The sequence below is a fragment of the Arvicola amphibius genome, chromosome X (assembly GCF_903992535.2).
Source record: "Arvicola amphibius chromosome X, mArvAmp1.2, whole genome shotgun sequence".
Lineage (NCBI taxonomy): Eukaryota > Metazoa > Chordata > Mammalia > Rodentia > Cricetidae > Arvicola > Arvicola amphibius.
The window spans coordinates 86,066,796-86,092,096 of record NC_052065.1 but is presented as its reverse complement, the minus strand read 5'-3'; the positions used below and the strand labels follow the sequence as shown (position 1 = coordinate 86,092,096).

Sequence of the window (25,301 nt, the reverse complement as noted above, 5' to 3'; positions counted from 1 at the left end):
CTTAAAATTATTGAAACCTGGTATTAAAATGCAGAAGCCTGCAGTTTTATAATGGAAATAGGTCACTGGGCTGTGGGCAGTCAATGGGGATATTCGATCATTCTAGGATTAGAACATTCCTCAGTGTTGTAATTGTCAGAGGATGAGGAATGCAGAAATGGATTTTAGTAAGAAAACATTCATCGCCAGTTTGAAGAAAGCTCAGCGCTAACTTTTTGTGATGTTCCAAAGAGCTTTATAGTTGGACTCTTTTCTAACCTCCTCTCTTTTCTGTTGTCCTCCTCTTCTGTCTTGCTGCATACAAAAATATATTCAGGAGTTCCCCATACACTTTAGATACGATACTGGAAAGCAGAAGATTTAGACTTCATGTGTAGGCAAGGGAGAAAAGAGATGATGTGATGACTGGACAAACAGAACATGAAAGTAAAGTGTTAGAGAATTGTCAAGGGGGGAAGAAATGGTAGTGAGAGGGAAAAATGGATCAGAGGTGGATTGAGAGTGGTTTGATTAATGATGCCTTGTACATGCGCTATACCTGATCTTTAATATAATAAGTAGCTTTCAGGTAAGAAAATGATATTAATAAAATCTATATGTGAAAAGTAAACTTTGTGTAAAAGCATTTATGTTAACTTTAATGTACAACCTGGAGACTTCAGCAAGAACAGATTGCCACAGTTAAGGCTAAGAGTATGAACTGAGTATAAATTAATTGAGGGATGGTTTACAAGGGAGAGTTGGTAGCATTTTGTAAGAGCCTGGAGAAGAAGACAAAGCTACATTTAAATTTCTGCCAGTAGAGAAAGTACTTAAAATACTGAATACAGGGGGCTGGAGAGATGGCTTAGCTGTTAAAAGCACTTGCTGTTCTTGCAAAAGACTAGGGTTGGGTTTCAATCACACACATTTATAGCTGTTTACAGTTTCATTTTTACAGGATATTGTGCCCTCTTCTGGCCTCTGGGGGAACTTGGCATTCACCTAGTGTATACACACACACACACACACACACACACACACACACACACACACACACACAGGTGAAACATACACCATACTCATAGGAGGCCAGTATTTCTTCAATGTTCTTCCTTGTGATTGAGAAGTTGGCATAGGGAAGAGAGGCAGGAGTAAGTGAGGCTGTTCTAGCTCTAATCGAGTTGATCTGAGTGTAGCGTTAGGCATAGAGTCTCTACACAGTACTCAAAGGAGGACAAAAGGCTGGGGTAAGAGTGGGATCACACTGTCTCCTTTTCCATTCTGGCTTGTGGCCTAAGCTGAAATAGGCCAATGTATTTGGGTTTGTTTGATTATTTGTGGCAGTGTTTTCTTTCCCATAAACCAAGATATGGTTTGAACGCTTCTTTAAACATGCTCTTTCTTTCCCTGTTGGATCTTAACAGTCTGCCTCACCAAAGGACTCGTACTTTCCCCCTGTGAAATTATTAGTGGGTTGAGGTATGTTATTTGAACAAAAAAATGCTTTCTGTGCCTCACATGTGCAAGACCCTGGGTTCATATTCCAGAATGGAGCCAGAGAGGAAGAGGGAAAAAAGGGACAGAAAGGAGGGGAAAATGTGAATAAGAATCTTGAATTCAAAACTGTTACATAGAACAGTCTATACTTTTCTGGATGGCTGTGTATAGGTATATGTGTAGCACAATTACCTAGGAAATACAACTGCAGTCAGTTTTGTATACATTCCTGTATTAATGATGATCATGTATTCTTGTTGGTCTTAGGAAATGCTTTCAACTTAATTTGAATCCTCCACAGGACAGAGTGCATATAGCATCCTAGAGACTACCCAATTTTGAATGTCTCAGGAACTTAAAGTTACTGGCTAATCATTGGAAACAGTGTTAAAAAGAGTAATTTATTTAAGAATAATAACTAACATCACTAAGTACATACAGCCTAAAATTGATCGCATCTTTCTCGTTTGTCTATTTCAAACATATATTAATCCCTGTTATAATTGAAGTAATTCAAAAAGGTCTGGCGCCTTTTAAGTCATTAATAAATAGGAAACATTTCAATGCTATGTATTGCTAGATATATTTGATTGTACTTTCATTTTGTGACTATTAATAATCTAAGTATGGTATGTATGTTAGTAGTTAGTAACTTGTTAATCTTAAATCAATCTTGGTCATAGGTCTTTCTATGTATTTCTAAACTGGTGAAGGGGAAGAATATGACTTCCTGGCCTACAGATACTTTGGTGATGAAGAGTGTTACCTCTGACTAAAACTGCAAGGGGTGATGGGCTGGCAGAGCATGGGCTTTGAAACAACCATGCAGGGACATTGAAGTTAACATTACCCTCCAACTATTTTTCTCCTTGCCCCTTTATGCTCTTTTCTATTCCTAAGGAAAACATGGGGTAATTGGGAACTAGGTCTTACTTCTCCTTTAAGTAGCAAATTGCTAGCTCCCTGTAGTTTGGGAGGAAAAAAAAAACCCATATTTGATTCTTAACCTTAGTAATTTCTTAAATCTGCTTCTATGAATTTTATTCATTAGTCTTTGTGTTTCAGAAAATGCCTTGGAACATTATATAGTCCGATGGTGATTTGAAGAGAAGTTAGATGTCAAGGTTTTAAGATGTTGAATTTGTCCAAAGTCGAGTTCCCATTCTCAGGAGGAAGACCCCGGACCCCCTTTGCTAAGTTACCTTTCTCCTTTGCTGAGTCTGAGCTAACACAGTTAGCATATTTTAGCGCGGGCCTGCTGTGACTAGCTGCCTGACCAGCAGCTTTATGGACACTTAAGCAAGTCCACAGCATGCCTTTCAGGTAATTAAGCACTGGCACTATGCACACAATTTTATGCTTTTATTCATTGCTTCTGGGGCCATTTTGTCATCATCCCTTCATTCTAACTTTGTTAAAACTGAATAGTAAAAATATGGGAGTTGGAAACTGTTATGCTTTACCCAAGCCTGTTGATGTAGTGCAAACTGACATTTTTGTTATCCATGTTAGGCGGATCTATTCCAATTTTCAGGTGTATTCTCTGTAAACACCCACTGTGTTTATCAGCAACAAGGCCATTGATGATGATGTAGAAGTTTATTAGAACAAAAAGAGAGGAATAACCTAAAAGGAATTCTGGAGACTAGGCTACTAGGAGGCAAATGCCTCATAGACAGAAAGTCATTGGATAGCATGCATTTATTATATGTCGGCTAACAGAAGGTTAAGCATTTGAACTTAAACTTCCTATTAGACTCTCCCAAGCATGCGGGCCACCCACCAGTTGCAAGGCATGATGACGCGACAGATGACTCGTCCTCCCTGGTAGCAGTAGGGATATGGGTAGTAACCTAGTAAAGGTTCACAGACTCGGCGACAGTAGCGGTTGCCTCGACGACAGTAGATACAACAATAACCTCTCTCATCCAGCATGGGGTCAAATTCGATTCCATTTTCAGTCTGGAAGAAGAAGAAGACAGTGTTGGAGGGAAAAACTTTTTAGGGAGGGGTCCCACCAAACAGGAGAAGACTATTCGACTCTGAGTTGGGAGGCTGTGAGAAATTAAATGTCTTAGCTAAATCCTGGAGATGTAGACATCAAAATTGGTTGTGAATGTACTCCCCGGAGAGGTCAAGTTTCTTAAATGTTTGTTAAAGTCATAATTTTTTCAACTGCCTTGAGAGGTAGTAAGCTTTATGAGCGTTCTTTGTTTCTGCCCTGAAAATGAGTGCAGTGGCCAGAACTCACATAGTCATTTACTGGAAGGTCTTCCTCACTTGCTTGTCGGGTGTGACGGGTCTTCTCCACCTTTACTTGCGGAACCACCCATTGCTCATTCTGTTCAATCCCCTTTTTCTCATTGGTGGGGAAATGAAGATCTTCACCATCCTCCTCAAAGTCTTGCAATTCAGAAACTGAGATAATAAACACAAAATTATGATGCCATTACTTTGCAAACACTTCTGAGAGAAGTGTCTAGGAGGACAAGTTAGGGAGAGCTAATTTTTGTCTGTCGAGTGCTATAGTTTAGGCATGCCTGGGCTGCATTTCCTAGCTCTCTAAGTGGATATTTCAGAGACTATTTCCCTTCTCACCAACTTCATTGCTCATTTGCCATCAAACACTTACCCTTTTCTTAGGAGTAGAGTCAGTAGACAACAAGACAAGGGACTTCTGTCTCCCTCAGTGTTTTTAGCTACAAGTGCTCAAAAATATTTCATTGCCTGATTTGATTTGGTCTCAGCTTCTCTCTCATTTCTTCTTTTTTGTGTCTCGTTTTTTATATTTATGTTTTTACATACATGGGTGTTTTGTCAGCATATATGTCTGGGCAGCACATGCATACAGTGCCCACAGAGGCCAGAGGAGGGTATCAGATAGCTGAGAACTGGAGTTGAAAATGGCTGTGAATCGCCTGCGGGTACTGGGAACTGAAGCTGGGTCCTTTGCAAGAGCAGCTTAACCACTGAGAAATCTATCACCCCCAGTGTCTTATTTATTTTTACTAGACCAGTGCTCTAACTCCTGAGCCATAGGGTGGTATGTATTATTTATTTTTAACTTAGGTCTGTGGAAGACTTGGTGAAAGTATAGGCTCCTATGCATTTTTTCCACTCTGTTCCTCTTGCTTTCTTACACAACTATGGTCCAATTGTCAAAACTAATCCGTAAGTATTGGTTAATTGGCATTAACTAAACTACAGATTTTATTCATCAATATTTCCATTCATGTTATTTGTTTTGTAGCATTCAGTCTAGGATACCAGATTGTGTTTTGTCATCTTAGAAAAATACTTGTAAATAATACCAGTAGAGGCCTGCACTGTTGGTACTGCCCTGTGTTGAGTAATATAGTAGTCTTTGTGCAAAGTGAGGGAGGCCAAAGTCTGTGTCAGCTAGACAGAATAAAGTGTCTAGGGACCTTTGTCTTCTTGAATTTAAGGTTGTGCTTTTCTTCTCTGGACCTCTAACCTTCAATTCCATTTATAGTGATTCCTCAAACATTCCTAAAGAAGCTGTCCTGCCACAATTGTCATATATTCTGTGGTGGGGGGAGTGACATTTGACATGAAAATTCTTGAGACAGCAGTGCACTATTTGGTCTCATCTCTCCCCAGTTCTTGGGTTGGGTCCACTGTGGTTTTGAGGAATAGTCTGGTATCCCTGCTGCAATGAATATCGATGTACAAAGAAAGATAGATTAGCTTTTTGCTATCACTGGTCACATTAGGGTGGTGTTGCCTTTCCTGAGATATTTTAAAAGCCTGTCAGCATTAATTTATCTGATTTATAACTTGGCTGTGAAAAATTCCCTCTTCACCACAGTCAGCATATACAGTTTCATCCAAGAAGGTATAAACCGATCATTTGTTTTCATAGAAATGTGGTCTCTCAATGCTGGAAACATTAACCTGTTACTATCTTTTCTTTGAGATACTATATTGCTCTGTTGTATATTGCTATAATAGCACACACACACACACACACACACACACACACACACACACACACACATATATATATCTGTATATCCATAAAGAATATTGCTCTAATTGGCCTTGAACTCAAAATTCAAGATTTTGGCCTCAGATTCCTGGATATCTGGGAATGCAGAGGTATATCACTGTGCCTAGCATGTTAGCATCATTGGAAGGAGCAGGTGGTTGGGAATAGGATACCATACCTGCTATTAGAGTGGGATTGATCCAGTACATGGTCACATTATCACAAATCTCCAGAATTTTAGAATTTTTCAGAAAATCTCGGTTTTCAATAGGCTTTTCTGCAGGAACCCAAATCACTGACTGTTCAAAGAAAGTTGTAGTGATTTCTTCGTTCTGAAAGAAGAAAGTAGTTTAGAGTAGGAATTGTAGAGAAATTAGTACAGCGGAGTAGATATTATGAAGTACTGAAAAACAGCATGTTTTAAGCATGTTTTAAGCTGGAGTAATGGCTGCAGTGCTAGGCATGACTGCTAGGCATCTATTGTCTCCATGTCATGCTGACAGTAGATGCCCATAGAGGAGCTAACTGGTCCTTTCCTTCTGGTCTGGCAGCAAGGTTGCTCACTAAAATACAAGCATTGTCTACCATTGTTTTGGTTGAAAGGCTCTCCAGCATGTTCTGGGAACTCCCTGGGCCATGCAAGTTTTGATCATCTGGAACATGAGTGAGTTACATTTCTCCCCTTAAAATGCTTTGTTTAGGTGTGTAGCTAAGGTTAAACACAGGATTTCACACTAAGATGAAAAACAAACCAACAAACAACTCTGTTGGAGAAGGGAGGCCATTAGGAGTGGAGCGGGAGTGGCACATGCCTTTAATCCCAGAACTTGGGAGGAAGGACAAATGGATCTCTGTGAGTTTGAGGCCAACCTGGTCTACAAGACCTAGTTCCAGGACAGGCTCCAAAGATACAGAGAAACTCTGTCTCTCAAAACAAAGAAACAAAACAAAACATAAAACCCCTGCATGTCTGCATGTTTAAGTGTGGGAGACTGGGGTTCGATTCCCTGACTAGGAGCCAGGAACAGAGTTTACCAGCTGGAAGCAAGAACTGGGAGCAAGAGAGCAAGAGAGCAAGCACACACTTTACAGTTGCGTTTATTGTATAAGAGACCACGCCCAAGTGGGCTGGTATCTTAAAGGCTATTGGCTGAAGGAGCAGAAGGAGTTCCCACAGCACAAACCCCAGTCCCTGTTCCCCCCTCCTCACAAAAAATCCACCTAGAATTTAAACTAACCAGATGAGCTAAATAGCCAGTTAGCCTATCATTTTGGATTTACAAGAAATTTGTCTTTTCATGTTTTAAAGTCTTCAGTTTATGGAACATGGACTCATTAATTCCATTCATTCTAGGTGCCTAAGGTTTATCTCACAGAGGACTCTGGTTCATAGAGCTTCTCAGTGTTGTTAAAAATCCCCTTTCTTCCATTTCTAGTGCTGGGAGTAGTTGCCTTTAATACCTAGTTCTGAGCAACTTGTCAATAAAGCTTCAACACTTTAGCCCTACCCTTAAAAAGGCCTTTTCATATCTCTTTTCTTTCTTCTTCGCCTTACGATTTTGGTGCATTTTATTTATTCTACAAAATATGTCTTTGTATATTTTTTTTTCCTCTGAACCATTCACAACTTTCAAGCCCTGGCTCTTTTGCACTTGAGTGTGTAAGACCTTGGAACACATTGAAAGGGATTGTATAAAATGAGTCGGTGTGCTGACTAGCTTTGTTAGCAAACCCAGAGCTATTTATATGCTGGCTCTGCATGCTTTACTTGCACACACTGTACACACAGTGGTGAGGGAGGTGCAGAGGAAGGGAGGGTTTGTAATTTCAACCACAAATTTGTCCCACTAAAAAAGACCTGTAGTGTGAAATTCTGTTTTGGAGATGAAATAATTTTACTATCATGTGACCAATATGCGTGTTATTTAAAAGATCCCATCAAGTTATCTGAGGAAAAACTTAGGGCACAGAGAAGACATGGGCTTCTATATCATCTAGGTTAAATCCCATTTTATCAATTTAGGCTCTCACTGTTGCCTGTCTGTGCTTGATTCATTATTTTCTGTAAACATTGTCATTTGCCATTTCATATAGTCACTTTTAAACCATTTTTATTTATTGTCTGTTGGAGGAGCAGGCATATGTACATAATGTACATGTGGAAGTCAGAGGGCAACCCAAAAACTGGTTCTCCTTGTGTCGGGTAAATCCTGGGAACTGAACTCAGGCCATCAGACTTGTCCATGGGTGCCTTCACCTGCTGACCCTTCTCCCTGGCTCTATAGTATCTTTTAAATCCTAATCTCCTTTCATGCTATCATTGCTCCCTATACTGCTACCTAATTTAAGTTGATCTGTTTTTTAGAAACATCTAATGTAAGTTTATTAGAAATGAAATGAAACTCTGTAAAATCTATCACTGCCATCTCTGGAGATATTTTCTTCTGAGGAGGAGTATTCTAGGAACAGGGCTCTGTAACTTCTGTAGCCATGAAGAGAGCATTAGCATGAAAAAGTAATGTGGGAACTAGCAACGGCTCTGAGGGTCCTATGTAAGGAATAGGAAAAATAGTGTAATCTGCTAGAACAGATTAAAAAAAAGGAAAAGAAGAAGAAAAACATGTAAGTGACCACTTGGAAGAACATGAAAAAGAACATGGGAGAAAGAAGAGAAAGATATTTCAACATATACAGAGTTCATCATGCCATGGCCACAGTCGCAATTTAGATTTTCCAGTTTTAAACATAAAATCAAACTAAATTAAATCAAAAGAACCTGAAGGGCTGTAAGGATTGCTGTATTTTAGCTAGTGATGACCCATCTCCCATGGCTTCCTGGGATTATCCATTCACTGAAGGAGCAGCGGCCTAGCCATCCTAGTTTAGCAGTGCTTTCAGAGAATCCATATTATGTGGAAGTTTTTGCCTTTGTTTTTGCTTCTCCTGAGGAGCACTATGAGGAGTACTGTGGGTTATGATGCTCGCAGCTCAGCACGAAATGGTAAAGTGAATAAACAGTAACCTTTAAAGTAGGTGGATGTTGGAGCATGACAGAAGTGGTATATCCCCTGTGTAGCCTTAGGACCAGTTTCTTTTTTAAAGTGCAATTTATTTTTATTATTTTATGTGTAAGGTATTTTACATGCATGTACGTCTGCTTCATTAGATGAAGGCACTGGATTTCCTGTCGGTAGAGTTACAGATGGTTGTGAGTCACCGTGTGAGTACTGAGAATTGAAAGCTTAGGACCTCTGGAATAGCCGTCAGTGCTCTTAAGCTCTGAGCCAGCGCTCTAGCCCCTATTTTTATTATCTTTTTAGTTATGTGTATGCACATGTATCGGTGTTGGGTTATGTGCATGAGAATGAAGGACAGGTGTGTTGGATTCCATGGAGCTAAAATTATAGACAGTTATGAGCTGACTGATGTGTGTACTGAGAATTGAACTAGGGGTCTCTGAGTCATCTTCTCCATCCCCAGAATAATTTTCTTAAAGTTTTTCTCATAGACATGCTTGCTTCTGTTCTTCTGACTCACTCCTCTCACTAGAAATCATTAGTTTGGGAGAAAAAGTACATAGGTTTTTGTTTTGGTTTGGTTTTCTTTTGACACAGGGTTTCTCTGTGAAACAGTCCTGGCTGTCCTGGACCTAACTCTGTAGACCAGGCTAGCCTTGAACTCACAAAGATGCCCCCGCCTTTGCCTCCTAAGTGCTGGGATTAAAGGCATGAGCCACCATCGCCTGGTCTTTCTTTACTTATTAATTTTTGTTTTTAAAGTAGATATTTTTTGTATAAATGTATAGTGTTAGACCCCAAAGCATGAACTTCACTTATTGAAAAGGTCGCAGTCCAAGACCTCACTGTGCACTCACTAGCTGTGTGCCTTCAGCAAGTCCCTCTTTGTCATAAGTCTCAGTTCTCACATCCGAAAATTAGGATAACAATAGTGCTCACTGACAAGATTGAGGATCCAATGAGCAGAGAGCACTTTGTCCAATGGTTGGCCAGTAAATGATTTTCTTTGTACTGCCATCATTTTTATCACATACCTCATCTATTTCTTCTTCTGGTTCAGAAAATTCAGGAATCACTTTGATTTGAGTTTTAATAAAGCACTTTTGAAGACCTACGAAGTAGATGCCAGTGTATCCCTACAAACCAGACAAAACAATAATACAATTAATTTCTTGTAATAGCCACAATGAGTTCCATGACCTACCAGAGCCTCAGACTGGCAAACTGAATTCCTAGAGAAAACCTATTAGGGGAAACAGTCAACTCACATTTTTAAAGTCATGGACTTCCAATGTTTCATCAGTGCCATTTCCACTTCTGAATATTTCTGTTCTGGTCAGGGGATCAATTTCCATGTAAATCTTCTTCTTCTCACCATTGCTGTAGAAAGTGTGCTCCATGTCATAGGTCTGGAAGAGCAGAGGAAAAAAAGCAAGCTCTAAGATAGTCTGTGCACTCCTTCCTAAAATGCTTTAATTGGGGGAATACCTGGGTCACTTTCCAGAGCCTCCTGAGGTCATCTCAGCATCTTGTCATTGGACATTCTTTAACATTTGTGATTAAACTGAGGTGCTTTTTGGCATTGAGACGGATACGGGGATCCTTCAGAGTCAGTGCTTTGTATTGAAGCCAAGTATCTGAACTAATTAAGAAGAATTCCAGTGGTTTTCTTGGGACCCTTGGATAAGTAGCAAATGATATTCTGCAAATCAGCCTGTGAAGTATTTTCCCCTTGTGTTAAGCCTAGGGATCACCTCAAGCCTATGCTGCTTCCTGAAGCTACTGCCTCTTAGTCTAAGTGTTCTATGACTACTCTTCCCATTCCTTCCGTGAAATCCATTACATCCAGGACAGCGACTTGAAAACATTTAGAGCAGTTAGCTATTACTCTCTATTCCCAAACCTATCAGAATTTTAATAGTGCCTCAATAGTATTGTGTTTGTCCTTTTTTTAGGAACTGAAGATGTTATTGGCCAATATTCAGTCATAGTCTTATCCTATACTGATTTATTTTCTTTTAAAATCTAGCAGTCACCTGCTTTCCCTTAGCCTTCTATTTTATAGGTCAACTATTCCCACTCAGGTTATTGCTAGCTTCTGTTTTTTAAACTTGATTCTACTGTTTTCAGCTTCTCTAGATTCCTCTGCATAGATAAACTTTGGTGACAGATTAACTTTGGTTAATTTTTGATATCATAAATTAACAAACTCTTCCAAGGAGAGTGCCTCTGAAATGCTCTTTATCAAGCCTTTATTGAGTGCCTGAAACAAATCCCCAAACTTCCTTGTGCTCTTTAATAGACAATTTTCTCACTACAGACAAAGAGGACCAGTTCCGTGATGTATTTTATATTGGGGTTAAGCATCTAACCTATAACTCGGGACATATAGCTATAGATAAATACCAGTTCCAAAGGAGTTTGATCTCTCTTGCAAACCATGCCAGAGTATCTTCTCCCCATTGCTTGGAGACCTTTATCTGTTATATTTCTCTGTATTCATTTGTCCTTCTGAAGAAGCAAGTTGCCTACAGAGCCAGTGTTGCTTTCTAATAACACAGCTCCTAGTGGCGTCCTCCTCCATGAGCTTGCATTGGTTTGTATTGTTTTTAGTGTCTGCTGATGTCTGTGACAGTCTGTTAGTTTAACCTGGTCAAATTCTTCCCAACTCAAGTGGAAAAACAAGTTGGATGGGTTTGTAGGAACAAGTGTTACTTCAAGCATGAAAAGTCTGATGGAGCTGCTGAGAAGAAAAACAGAGGCAAAGCCAGTTTACCTCCATGTGGCTCTGTAGTGCCTAAGACAGGGATAGAGATTATTTGTTATTAAGTATTGTCCCCAATGGCAATTCTTATCTTCCTAAAGCAGTGCCTTGACGATTGGTAAGGCTAAGAGTATGGAGAAGGCTCCAGTAACTGCAGAGTTAACATAGGAAGGCTGGCCTTGTTCGTGACAGGTAGAAAACTCCTTTAGGCTTGTTAATTGCTTCTGCCTAAATTCTCTCGCTTCTAGCTCTGCAGCCAGCTAGAGAAGAGAAACTTCTAAGTATGACAGAAAAAAATTGAGCTCCCAGTCAGCTGACTTAAGCAGAGGACAAAGGCATCCGCTTCAGACACAGCCTTGTCAGGTTTCCCAATAGGGGGGTAGTTTCTTCAGAAATACTATCCGTTGTGGAGACAAATGTTGTCAGTGCTAGCCCCCAGGGGCTGGGCTGGGGTGTTTGTTTCATCAGTAGCGCCACTGATGGATTAGTGAATGGAAAAATTGGGTTAGAGACTGGGGGATATTGGACGGTGGCCTACATGGGCAAAAGAACGAGAAAATGCAGACTGCATTTTCAACCATCAGTAGAAGACTATGGGACTGTGCTGGTGACATTTACAATTTGAGTGTACTTCTGTGGAATGAGTTTTCCTGAACTCTTGGCAGGGCACTTTACTTGGACACCTTTCTGGATGAGTACTATTGGAAACTGCCAAGCTCAGCAGATCTGCATTACTTTCAACGGCTCTGCAAAGAATTGGGTTGGTTTGTTTGTGTTGTTGTTATTGTTATTCAGCGAGGGAAGAGGCACCCGTGTTAATTGTACCCATTAGTCAGCTTGTTGATTTTGTGTTCGCAAGGGTAGCTTCTTAAATAGAGTGAGATCACAATGACTTCATTTGTGTATGAATCCTTAGTGTGTGGGAGGGTGTAGGCGTAGGGAGCTACATATTCACCCAGATGGAATTCTGCTATCAAAGGTGTCCTTTTGAAACAGACTGTCCTTTGTCTAGGAGGATGATGCCAATGACTTACTTTGGCCTGTGTGGGGATGATGGCTTTGAGTAAATCCAGACATACTGTCTCACTCAGGTCCCCGTGGAGCACACTGCTTGGGTAATGGCTATGCAAGCTTCACTGGACCATATGAAGACTGAGCTCATGCCCTTGGCATCAGAAGTACTTTGCTGTCTACTAAGCGCGCTGGCTCCTGGGTTGAAGTGCCTTCTGGAGATGAACTAAATGGCTTTGCCCTGTCCAGGAACAAACTAAAGCAGAGACAGGATGGCTGACCGTAGAAAGGTGTGAGTGGACTCCAAGCATTTCTCCTCTGTCTCTGCCCCCAACTTAGCATTATTCCAGGGGAGACAGAGGAAAGACCGCATGTGACGTGAAATGTGCCCTTGCCAAACTGGCAAATCGATGAGCCCCCTTTCTGGTATCTTCATACCCTGCTCACTGTGTTCCCTCATAGCCTTTTCCCATGCGTTTCTCATTTTTATCTGTGCCTTTGTCTCATGTCTAGACAACCAGGAATCTGCCCACGCTTTAGGGATTTTCTGTAAGAGAAGAAACTAATCTGACCAATGATTTTGCATTTAGATATTAGCAACAGAAAAGACATTTGCCAGTTTGAAAAACTGAATGCAATGCTTCCCTCAAAGGAATGCAGTTGTAAAGGGGCATTTTTTAGTCACTGTGACTCCAGGAGCCTGCATGTGTGGGGGGCATCTTCCCAACACAATCCAAAGTGATTCTTCCTGGCTTTATAAGGAGTAAAATGCTGGAATTAGGAAAGAGAGGCCAGTGGAATAGTGGGTGTATGGTAAAACCCAGGCAATCTGTAAGAAGACCACACTGGCAAAATCGGGGGGGAAATACAAGTCCATCTTTCTTCCCTGTGCAGGATGTCTGCCCTCAGGCCAGTTAAGGCCTCCACTCAGGGCAGCCAATAAGCCCTAACTTCCTCCTGCAATGTGAACACTTTACCCTGCTTTCTTGTCTCTGTTGGTGACAGTCTCTGAGACCAGAAAAGAAAGCTTTTTATAAAGAATAAAGCTGACTCACACGTTAGTGTGATGGATCTGTTTGGGGGCAAGCAGCTTTAGCCTGTCCTAACAGGGATTTGAGGACATTTGGCTTAGGTTTGTTTTTTTTGAAACCTGTGATTAATCTAGCTGGTCTTTTTCCCCCATCTTCATCCTTTACTGTCTGTTTATGAAGTACATGCTCCAAAGGTGAAATACATGCTCGGAATAGCTGGCTAGCAGGTGCTAGGCTGGAAGGAAGTGAAGGGAAGGCACTGTACCATATTATTAAGGAGCTAGCCTGAGAGAATTAAAGGACCTCTGGGGATTGCTCTACCAACACAGTGCCGACAGATTATTTTTTATGCATAGTTGGACTTTTGCATCTTCAATCACCAGTTCTCAGCCCTGAAAAAAATTGGCATAAGCGGCCAGACATTTCTCTTTCAAAAAAGAAAGAAAAGAAAGAAAGAAAAAGAAAAGAAAAGGTAAGAAGGTAGGAACTTAGGAAGGATGGAAGAACATTTCCTTCATCTATAGACTTGAACTAGATGGGAAGTTTTCTTGTATCCACAGTCCTCTCCTCAATTCCTAAATTCAGGTGGAAAACAGGAAAGACTTGTCAGAAAAGGTTCTAGTGTTATTGTCTGTCCTTCTCCTTACAAGCCGTGTGACTTTGGACACGTTACTGAATGCCTCTGAGGGTTCAGCTCCTAGCTGCATGCCCTTTCTGGTTGCAATGCTGAGAAGTAGGCAGATGTAGTTTTCTTACATTCGCCTGGTAGCTTTCAGGTTGCTTGTTGGATTACAACTTCTTGTTGATCACCTGGTCTCCTTCTCCCTAGAGCTCCTTACCTCTCTGCTTGGAGGCTCTACTTTCATGTGTCCCATAAAGCACTCAGTACATATAACCTTAGGAATAAGCAGTAAGAGCATACCCATAGCAATCCGAATCTATTATCATGTAATTTGTAAGGCGTACCCCTGAATAGTCCGAAATAGCAACTGGCTCAGTAAAGATTGTTGTAAAGGAGAAACCTGGGCCTTGTAGAGAAAAGACAATGAAGAGATGCCTTCTTTCCTAAAATGCTGATGTGGCAGCATCTGGTGAAACTCTGCCCCCCCCCCCCCTGCTTACGAGATTCCAGATACATCTCCAGCTTTTGCCTTAAGGGTATAAATGCTTTTCCAGTCCCAGGTTTCAACCACTAGACTGTGGTGTATAAAGAGCCTAGGCAACCTAGAGGGCAAAGATGTCCCTTTGTGTGTCTAGAGATGAGCAAAGAAAGTTAGTCTGGGGCTAATGCTAGTAGGAGAAAAATAGTCATGAAGAAAGCTGGGCTCAGACTTGGCAAGAAAGCAGTTCTTTTGTGCAAAGGATTTCCAGCCTAGGATGATCTTGGGCATGGAACATAACTGAAACTTTGTCAGTGATCTCCTGCCATTGGAGTTGCATGGGCAGGACAGAATGCTTGCTTCTCTCCAGACCTCTCATCTCATGCTTCTAGAATGTGGATTCTGAAGGAGTATCCCCAGGAATATGTTGATTGCTGGGAAGGGGGCGATTACTTCCCAGCAGTCCTAAAAAAAAAAAAAAAATGCCACGTAGTTCTGACGTATGGCAGGAAGCACACGCCATTTCAGTCACACTGTGTTTCTGTCTCATTCCGCAATGGTTTGGAAACGTGGGGTACAAAGTCTGGGCTGTGTTTACAAACTGCTGCTTCGGGAGCGGCAGCCTGTCTTGTTTGCTTTCTCTAGGTTGCTTTGATTAGTTCAGGAGTTGGCTTCTAATTCTTTCAAGTTCAGTGTGGAACACAGGGAGCTTTAAGTAGGACTGTTTTTTCTTTTTCCCCCAGTAAGTCCGCTTCATGGTTCCTAAGGAAGTTACTTCTTGGAAGTGGACCCTCAGAATGGCGACCTCTCAAAATCTCTGAATGTTTTCCCTGCTCACAGTTAGGAAAGCTGAACACAGAGCCTTATGGATTTGGCTTTCCTCAAGCCTCTTCAAGTCTCCTAGCTATGGCTGTGGCTCAGGAAATCTAGGGCCTGGAAAGCATAGAAGCTCTCTCAGAGTTGATCCTCTTTTAATTTCGATTTATTTTTTTCCTGGATAAGTGTGTGTGTGTGTGTGTGTGTGTGTGTGTGTGTGTGTGTGTGTGCACGCACGCATGCTTGAGGTATACAAAGAGTCAAATATTGCTTACTCCCATTTGAAATCAGTCATCTGGATCTTTTGTGCATACCAAGGTGGGAGGGAAAGGAAAGACTTAGTAGCATGGAAATGTCAACACCAGATGTAGGATGTTAAATAAACACTGTTTATTATAAACAGATGTTGAAAAAGAAAACAAGAAGGAGTGTTGGGAGGGCTGGAAGAGCAAACACTGAAAGCCTGGAGACAGCCCCAGGACAACAAAGGTATCCCTACAATCAACAAGCACCAAAACATCAGTCATTCTCTCTACCAAAGGCCCGACAGTTCTCACAAATCCCACAGGCGACTAAAGCAAAGTCCAGAAGATTATGGGCTTTATTTTGTTAATCACCATTTCATTCCGGCCCATACTGTTAAAGAGAGAGTCTTAAATTTGTACAAGATGCTTGGATCATTTTCCTCTGGAAATATTCTTTCCAGGCTGTTCTGACTACTTTTATTTTCCCTGGATTCTTAACTGCTCGGATGCAGGCCTAGTCAGAGTCTTGGTCACTAGGAACATGGATAACCTCCTAGGCTCTTTATGTGGGATTTAGAAGGGAGTAGTTAATTGAATAAGGACTCCATATTGCTACATGATCTCCTGATTTTCAATGACTGCAAGCTGATTTCATGGTGAAGACTAGGACTTAAATATGAAAGGTAGTATATTGTAACTCCCCATGGAATAGCAAGTAAACAGTATTTGTCCACAGTAGAAAAACTTCTCCTAGGAGATATATAATGTCTTTTATCTATGTATTTTCCATAATGACTTTGGCCCCTTCTTTATAGTCCTTTTGCTAAAAATTATATCCTAAGATGCATTACGTCATGAGAGCTTTGATCTTTTCTTTTAAAGTATACTTTAATGAGTGGCCTACCCCACCTTTTCCATGTGTGCACGGGTGAAGTGTTTTGTTTGGTTTTAGGAATTACAGAGTTGATTTTTGGAAATCATATTTACAAGAACTGGAATGGGAAACAAAGATAGTATAATGAGAAGGTAGGGGAGATCATGAACTTGGCTAGGGAGTGTGAATTCTTAAAAGGTAAAGGTAAGATTGCCCTGAGACACACCCCTAGTCATTTATTACTGCACTGAAGTAAATAGCACTGGAAGATTAGAAAAACACACAAATGCGGCTAGTATGGCATTTATAGTGCCAATAGATACAAGAAAGCACAAAAGGCCTTCTTGTCTTTGTTCAGACAGGTGTCTGTCTATGAATGGTCAAAATAATTAGCCACCTACCACACACAGTGAAGGCATTATATTCACAGCCAGCAACTAAAATGATTTATGGTCCTGTACTCATACCATTTTCAAGAGAATTAGTGATTCAACTTTTAGAGTAGCATATCCCTTTAGAAATTAGCTAAGTGGTATTCTAAGTAAGTAAGTGTTCTGGAATTCATGTTAGCTCTCAATTTCTATTTCTTTTCTGATGTTGGTTGCGTTGCACACCTTGCTAGCCTTAACATAGTTGGCTTCTCTAGAAAGCCATCTGAATAGTAAGTAGTTCAAAAGCAGTAGGGCAGTGGGGTGGGCTAATAGGAGTGGGTGATGCCTGAAAACCTTTCTGGAACATGATGTAAGTAAAAAGGCAAACAAATAAGCAGGCTTGTTTGTGCTTCCTCCCACTTAAACTTTGCAAGGTATCCCTTGAGACTAAATGCAAGCAGGTATTGTAGCAGAGGTGATCATCCCTGAATAGCTATGCTTTACTTTTCTGTTTTCATTTGGACAGTTAGCCAATTTATTTACTTTTTCTCCCCCTTTGTCTACTTTAACCCATGAACTCTTTGCTCCTATTGCTCCTTTGGCTCCTAATGGTCCATGCCAACCTATTTTCTTCTTGTTTCATTTTCCCTCCTGGATCTGTGCCTTTTCTTCCCTACATGGGCTACCAAGTAGAAATGAGCATCTCCTGACAAAAGAGTCAACACCACCAGTAGCAGCAGCAACAACAACTGCCCACAAATAGAGAAGAATAGGGCAAGGCCAAAAGCCCATCTTCACGGGTTGTTGTCTAATTCTCATTGAAATGGAAATTGTTAGCAAGAAAGGACTATGATTTTATTTGGGTCACATCTAAACTTGTCTATTGCACGTGAGCCCAGGAATAGCAATAATATCGAAGCATGAGAATACAAACTACAGTAGCAACCAAAGCTCACCAAATGACCGCAATATCAGAAGCTTTCTGAGATATCTGTGATTAATGACTTAGGGGTGCTTGTATTTACTGTGGCATTAGTAGCTCACGGGGACAATGGTTGTGACTGCTGAGGAGCTGAAAGGCTCTAACTCTCGTTAAGTAACAAATAATTATGAACTCAAGTATGAGAACTGCTTCTTTTAAAAAGGAGTTTGTCTCGCTGCCTGTTCTCACAGCAGATGCGGTAAGCCAGAACATAATCCCTGAAAACCATTTGCTGCCTTTTCGGGTGCTTTCTTATGTGACTGTCTGCTTACTTTGCCATCAGTTTCTGCCCAGATAATGGAAAGAAAGATGGAAAGTAATTTTTCTTTCTTACATAAGAAAAGGTTTCCAGGAGATTTAACTCCTTAAAGTCAACCATAAAAGAGTGGGTAAATTTGCTTCCTGGCACTACAAACCAAAATGCAGAAGACAATTTCCCCTCACCTAAATAAGCAAACGGAAGAAGAACCCTGATTTCATTTTCTACTCCCCCAACTGAATTTTAAAAAAAGGATCAAAAGTTTTTCATTTACATATTAATTCACATGTTAATCACTAGTTAAAATCAATCAAAAGAAGCACTGGGTTAAGTGTCTGTTACTTACTTTCTTGGATACCTCCGGCCAGAAGTGTTTGCTCCCCCAAAACAGGACAATTAGAGTTAAGGCCAGGACCCCAAACACTAGTCCACAAATCTTCAGTGATTTACATATCTTCTTGGATTTCAAAGCTTCTGCCTAAGCAAAGAACAGAGAGAATGAAACAATACACAATAACCCTGAAAATAGCAAGCCATAATTTAAAGTCTCCTTCGATTTCACTTTCTAATGTTCACATTGCAATACGATAAATCTGTGAAAGCATGCTTCTGTTCAAAAGGGAAAATATATGAATCAACTTACATTTAGAATGTGACAGTCCTCACAGTTCTCTGGAGGATTCTTTGCCATAGTCTCCCAGCGCACAGTGCTCTTTCCCTGCTTTGAGAGGACTGAGAGACCACTGCTGAGGTCGAGTTGCAAGTGAGTCGGCTAACAGATGCCAGAGGAGAAGCTGAATTTATATGGCTCAAATATGTCATACCAGAGCCGGAGGGAGCCCAGGGGGCTCCTGGGCTGCGATTTGTTACATAGATATACCCATATATGTATATAACTTCTGTGCACAGAATTCCATCCAGAATGGCAAAGACAGGTTATAATGAAAACTATTGTCCTGGGGGTAGGGTTGGAAGGGGATCAAGCCTAGGACACATTGAAATGATTTTTCACTAGGAACTTAAAATACCAGTGGCAATACATGCCGCACACTCCAGAAATAAGCAAACAGAGCAAAAAAGGGAACAAAGTTCTAATTTCAATTCCATTCAATTAAGCAAATATTTATTGCAGGGATATTAAGTATCAGGTACTTTCCTGGGTGCTGGAGAGCCAGAAGTAACTAAGATGTGTGCCTCACTATGTAAAATCACTCTGTGTGCCAAGACCAATATATAGTCAACTAATTATAATTAAAAGCAGGGTACAATGAAGAACTATTGTGAAGTTTCTTGCTTCATCCCATCTCTATGATTGGTTCTCTTTTTTTAGGTGGTCCCTCAATGATGGTATTCATTATATTGCTTCATGATTCTTTTCTCATTTTACATAAACTACTTAAATGACCTCATCCAGTCCTAGAGTTAATATATCACTTATACAGAAATGCCATCCAAATTGGTACCTGTAACTCAGTTCTGTCTTTTAATTTCACAGCCATTTGAACATCGCAAGCATCTCTACCTGGATGTAACTCAGCATGCTATCTATCAAACTCTTTCTTTCTTTTTAATACTTCTTTCCCCCAACCTACTTTCTTTCCCATAATCCTAATCTTGATTGGTGAATACAATTAGTTTTCTGGGCCTACCATAACAAAGTACTGCCGAATTACTGACTTGCATTTAGAAAATATATTCCTTAGAAAACAAAACAAAACACTTATATTCTTGTACTTCTGGAGGTTACAGTCCAAGATCAAGAAGTTTCCTTCCTTCCTTCCTTCCTTCCTTCCTTCCTTCCTTCCTTCCTTCCTTTCTAATATAGATCTCATTTAATTTTTTTATTAAATTATCATTATTGGAAACGAAGCTATTTTCATAGAATATGTTCTGATCTTAGTTTTCTCTCCCTCATTTCTTCACAGGTCCTTCCCATCTCCCCGGACATTTCTCTCTCTTAAGAAAACAGACAGGCAAATACAAAAAACAAGCAGGGACAAAAAAAGAACAAACTAACAAAAAGAAAGCATGAGAAACTCATACACATGCAAAGACATACCACGCCACATACACAAACAAAATCCATAAAAACACAAAATCGGTAACCGCAATGTACAAGCAAAGTAAGATAAAAAATGTCTAAACAAAGCAATATGAGAGGAAAAATACTCCCCAAATACCATTGGGTTCATTTTGTGTTGGCCATCTGCTGCCTGCATGGGGCTGCTCTTAAGTGTGGTTTGTGTATCCATTGAGACTATCTTGGAGAAACCTAGTTTTCCTTTGCAAGTGGCTGTTAACTGGAGATAGTATCTAGGTTGGGGGATGGGAATTCATATCTACTTCCCCATCTCAGTGGTGGGAGCCCATCTGGTTTGGACCTGGGAATACTGTCACAGTCTCTATTAGTTCATATGTGTGTAAGTCCTGTTGTGTCTAGAAGACACTCTTTCCCTGCTGTCCTCCATCTGCTCTGGATCTTACAGTCTTTCTGCCTGCTCCATATTTGTTTCTCTCTCTCTCTCTCTCTCTCTCTCTCTCTCTCCCCTCTCTCCCTCTCCCTTTCCCTCTCCCTCTCTCTCTTTGCTTCTAGATGGCTATTTTGTTGGTCACATGGTACTTGCATTTCTTTGTGTTGGTATCCTAGTCTGCTATCTTTTTTCCTTTCCTTCGTTCCCCCTCCCTTCACCCTCACTTCAGGGTATCACTATGTAGGCCTGGCTGGCCTTGAATTCACAGAGATCTACGTGTCTTTGCCTCCCAAGTGCTTAGATTGAAGGTGTGCCCTAACACAGCAGGCCCCTGCTCTCTTTGTATAAGGCAGGTAGTCATACTGAATAAAGGGTCATCTGTACAACATCATTTTCCAAATTCTAAGTCATACCACACAGTCAAATTTTAAGATGCTGGAAATTAGGGCTTCATCATATGAGATTTGAGTCATGCCATTGGAGCAATAACCCCACCTTCAAACCAGAAACCACACGGTTGTCTTGCAATCACCCCATCTTTTAATGTCTATTTTATTCCCCTCATCACCGGCTGTTATGTGCCCTAAATTCTTACACCTTTCAAAGATGTTCTTTCCTCACTGGATAGCATCGCTATAGTCACTGCCATTACCTTAGCGGTTCTCAACCTATGAGTGGTGATCCCTTTGGGGATTGCGTATTGGACACCCTGCCTATTAGATATTTATATTACGATTCCTAACAGTAGCAAAATTACAGTTATGATGTAGCAATGAAAATAATTTTATGGTTGGGTGTCACCAAAACCTGAGGAACTGTATTAAAGTAGTGCAGCATTAGGAAGGTTGAGACCCACTGGCTTAGAATGTTATCCTCTCAGACAAGTCTCAAAGCTGTGCCTTTCATCTAGGCTGCTCTCTTAGAGGTCTGGACCCATGTGCCTGTTTAGCATGCTGGATACCTCCATTTGAAGATATTAGATGCCACATCACCCAGCCTGAATTAGTTGTAGCTTCTTCTAAACCATATTCTCCCTGTCTCTCTATTACCTGTCTTTCTAGAAGGACACAATGGGCTGTCTCTAGACCAGAAATTCCAGGGGCTCATGATCTCTTGCTCTTCTACTCACTTCCATGCTTAATCAATTACTATATCCACTTAATTCTGACTCTGGATTTTCTCCACAATTCTACTATGTTGACTCTCACAGTAGTCAGCTGTGACTCAGTTGACAGAGCCAAGGGTTTATTGTTATTTTTACTTTTCTAATATAGTTCTAACCATTTTCTTTTGCCTTTAAAGTTTTGACATTCAAAACCGAGGACCATCTCTCCTCTGCTTGAAGTTGTTTGATAGATCACTAATGGTGATAGAGAATGCTCTTGAGTTTCTATATCTCTCTAGCTATGGCTCTGGACAATTTCCTCAAGACATGGAGGCAGTTGTGATCGCAGATGGGCAGGCACAAATGGCTTTTATTTTCATTCTAATGTCTCAAAGGAAAATGGAGATAGGATTATACCTGAAGTTGATCACACAAATTCTAAAGAACAAAACAAAGCAAAAAGCAAAACAAAAACAGATCATGGTTCTATTTGCTTTGCAATTCTTTGGTCAAGTTTTTTAAGGTCATAAGAACATTCCCATGGAGAACCTATATTTATGAGAATAGATGGTTTCCTCTAACATGTCACTCACACTGTATCTCTGATGCCCCTCTCATAGTTAATGCTTGTTCATAGCCATATGCAACTTCTTCACACCATAGCTCATTGTTTGTTACCTTCATTGCCTGTATTTCCTTTCTTCTCCTTGTTCAGCTGGGAAATTTCCAGTTAGCTCTCAACATGTGGCTTAGATATTCCCACTTCTGGACTGCCTTCCTCTGTCTTATTTCTACCACCTTATTGGGGGTCACTTGTCTTTTCCTTGGGTTATCTTTGTGCCTTGCTGGTACTTTAACCACTGCCCTCCAAATACTGTATTATAAGTAGTTCCTACGTGCTTCCTTGAGACCCTTTATGACACCCCTTCTTTGTTAAAAATAGTGAATTAAAATAGGAGTTAAAACAAAATGCCATGGAAACCTAGAAGGAGTCATGATAAATTCTGATTCAACAGAGCAAAGAAAATGTCACAAAGGACATGACATTTCAGTAGTTTTGCCATTTACAAGTACATGTTTATTTAGTGTTCCCTATGTGACAGGCACTGTTAGAGAGGACAGATATGCATTTCAGGAGTGTACAAGCAAACGCAGTGCCTGAGAGGTCAGTGTATAGTGAGAGGACATGTATTAAGCTAAAAGCAGAAAATAATGTAACTGGTTAAAAAATATGCTACAAAAGAAAAACGCAGGGTGCTATAAAAACATTCAGTTTAGCCTGAGCTGCTCAGATAAGTCCGCACTAAGAAGATGCCCCTTAAACTCAGAGCTCAGTAACAGTAGAAGTAAGATGGAGAAGAGGACAGCAAAAATTATTTCAAGTAGAAAGGTTATCACATGCAAATACCTCGAAGAAGGAAAATGATTGAAGTAGTCCAAAAAGAGACCTGTTCAGTCACTGTGGCTGTAATAGAGGAAAAGAGCTGCTTGGGATAAGATTAAAGAAGTAGTCAGGGCCATATCATCCAAAATTGTATCTTTTAGGGTTGTTTAGGGGCATGGAACAGAAACCAAGTTGTAGCAGTTTTTCTCATATAAGATGAACCTCAACCCCTGCAGTGCAGGGCTGGTTCAAGTGTAAGGGATCCGAGCTTCAGTCATTTTATTCTGTGATTTTGTGTGACTCCCATCATTATCTTCCAAGATGGTTTCTTCACTTCCAGAAAGGAGAAAAGGTATGGCAAGGGGCAACAAGAACATGTGGCAGCTGAGTTTATCCCTTTCCATCAGGAAAGCAATGTTTCCAGGAAATACTATCCTATAGATTTTTATTATTATGCTGGCCAGAACTATGTTGGATGGCCATTTCAGCTATAATAATAATACTGTGAGGAGGCTTTATTGTCTACCCACTTTATTACTATTCCTAACAATATTCTGTTTTTCTATAAACTGGGGAAACATATTGGATATTAAAACTGCAGTTTCTGCCTCAATAGTCACAGTAAAGGCTTGAAGTTTATTTTAAGAACAATGAGGATTCGCTGAGAGATTCGAGCAGAATTCTTTTTATATTTAGTAATATCTCTCTAGGTACTTTGAAAAGAGTACATTATAAAAAGACAAAAAACATTAAAAAAAGTTATCATAAGAGATGCCAGTGGCTTGATAATGACAGGAATGGAGATAAGTAGGCAGATTTGGCATACATTTTAGGAGGAGTATATACTTAGTGATAGATTGGACATAGAGGGCAAGAGAAGGGAAGGAATGAAAAACAAGTTACAGAGATCTGGTTTACACATTCAGATGACACAATTAGTTGGTATTAAGAAGCATTGAGGAGGACTGCTCTTGAGCAACTGATAAGTCTGGCTAGAACATGTTAATTTGAACTGTCTTTGCAGTATCCAAGAAGGGATGACTAGTTTCTAATAATTTATGCTTGGAACCAATAACATAGTTACTGGAATTGAAATTTAGGTTTGGAATCCATTTACTTTGGTGAAAGCTATGAAATTTGATGTCATGGCCCAGGAAAGAGTTCAGAGTAGCAAGAGAAGAGGACTGCTCAATGACTTTCAAGAATTTTCACAGTTATTTATTTAAAACTCTGGTTTTAGAATGATTTTATATTTTTATAAAAAGATACAAACTGATCATAAAATAAGAATCTAGAAAACTGCAAGATGGGAAAATCTGTACTAACCAGGAGTAAGTATTATTGTACCTCAGTTTCCTCATTCAAATTAAATAATGAAAATTATATTACCTTTCTATTTATGAAGTTATGATAATTTAATAACTTACATTTAAAATGTATACTCTAGTCACTGGTATATAGTAAAATCTTTCTAAATGAAAGCTAATAAATAAGTTATATTCTGAGTGCTAATTTTGTATTCTGAATTAACAAATGAATACAAAGTTTTTTAGTAGGATTACCATGGAAGGTATTTTTACAAATATTATTTTTAAAGTGTTGTAACATTGCTATATGACCCAGACTGGCCTCTAGCTCCTGGGTTGAAATAATCCTCCTTACTTTGTTTGCCAAGTAACTGTTACTGTAAGAGCACACCATTATACCCATAGACAAAAGCATTTCTCAATTCTTGTCATTGGAGCTTCTATTAGTAATAAATGGTGATTAACACAGAGACCCATAACTGGCCAAGGTGCAGAGAATAAAAAACTGTGGAATGGAAAATGAGAGGCTAGAGATTTATTCTGGGCTAAGGAAAATAAGGTTTGATCAAGGAAGACCCCCCTGAGAAATCTCCGATAGGAGCAGATGGCCCAGATGTCAGAGTTCTACATCCAGAAAAGCCTCAAGATTGCTGACTGAGATGATCAAGCCTCCCAGGATACTCTAGTCACGACTTGATCATAATTCTAAATTTTATTTAGGTCCCCACAAGATTATCAGTTCCCCAATTCAGCACGAAGTAGCCTGAAAAACTACAACCACACTCTCCAAAAATGTACTACAGATATTTTCCTTTGTTTAGAATGTTGGTTAGAAGTTGTTGTGGATAGTGGTCAGGAAAAAAGCTAAACAAAGGATATTAGATTCAGAGTTCTTGTTCTTTAAAAAGGGGGGATTGCTGTGGGACAATGGTTTTACTTTGTAAACATTTGTTTCTTATACTTGTTTAATAAAATTCTGATTGGCTGGTAGCCAGGCAGGAAGTATAGGTGGGGTGACCATGCAAGAAATAGAGGCAAGGCAATGAGAACAGGAGAATTCTAGGAAGAGGATTCTG

General features: G+C 40.1%; 1 protein-coding gene across 1 annotated transcript; it reads right to left on the bottom strand.

Moving 5' to 3' along the window:
* Nucleotides 1-3,231: 3,231 nt before the first annotated feature.
* On the bottom strand, nucleotides 3,232-18,726 carry Tnmd (tenomodulin). The gene is made up of 7 exons (XM_038317319.1): nucleotides 18,602-18,726; nucleotides 18,305-18,436; nucleotides 9,774-9,914; nucleotides 9,540-9,641; nucleotides 5,667-5,820; nucleotides 3,731-3,897; nucleotides 3,232-3,441 (listed from the first exon to the last, which is right to left on the bottom strand). The coding sequence occupies exons 1-7, from the start codon at nucleotides 18,647-18,649 to the stop codon at nucleotides 3,232-3,234; spliced, it is 954 nt and encodes a 317-aa protein (XP_038173247.1). The 5' UTR covers nucleotides 18,650-18,726.
* Nucleotides 18,727-25,301: the final 6,575 nt, after the last annotated feature.

Bases quoted from the DNA above. Each gene is read 5' to 3' on its own strand.
- Tnmd (XM_038317319.1), bottom strand. From the start codon at position 18,649: ATGGCAAAGAATCCTCCAGAGAACTGTGAGGACTGTCACATTCTAAAT. The intron at 18,437-18,601 runs GTAAGTTGATTC...TTCTTTGCTTAG, and splicing joins AGGACTGTCACATTCTAAAT to GCAGAAGCTTTGAAATCCAA. The intron at 9,915-18,304 runs GTAAGTAACAGA...CTGCTCTTCCAG, and splicing joins GGCCGGAGGTATCCAAGAAA to ACCTATGACATGGAGCACAC.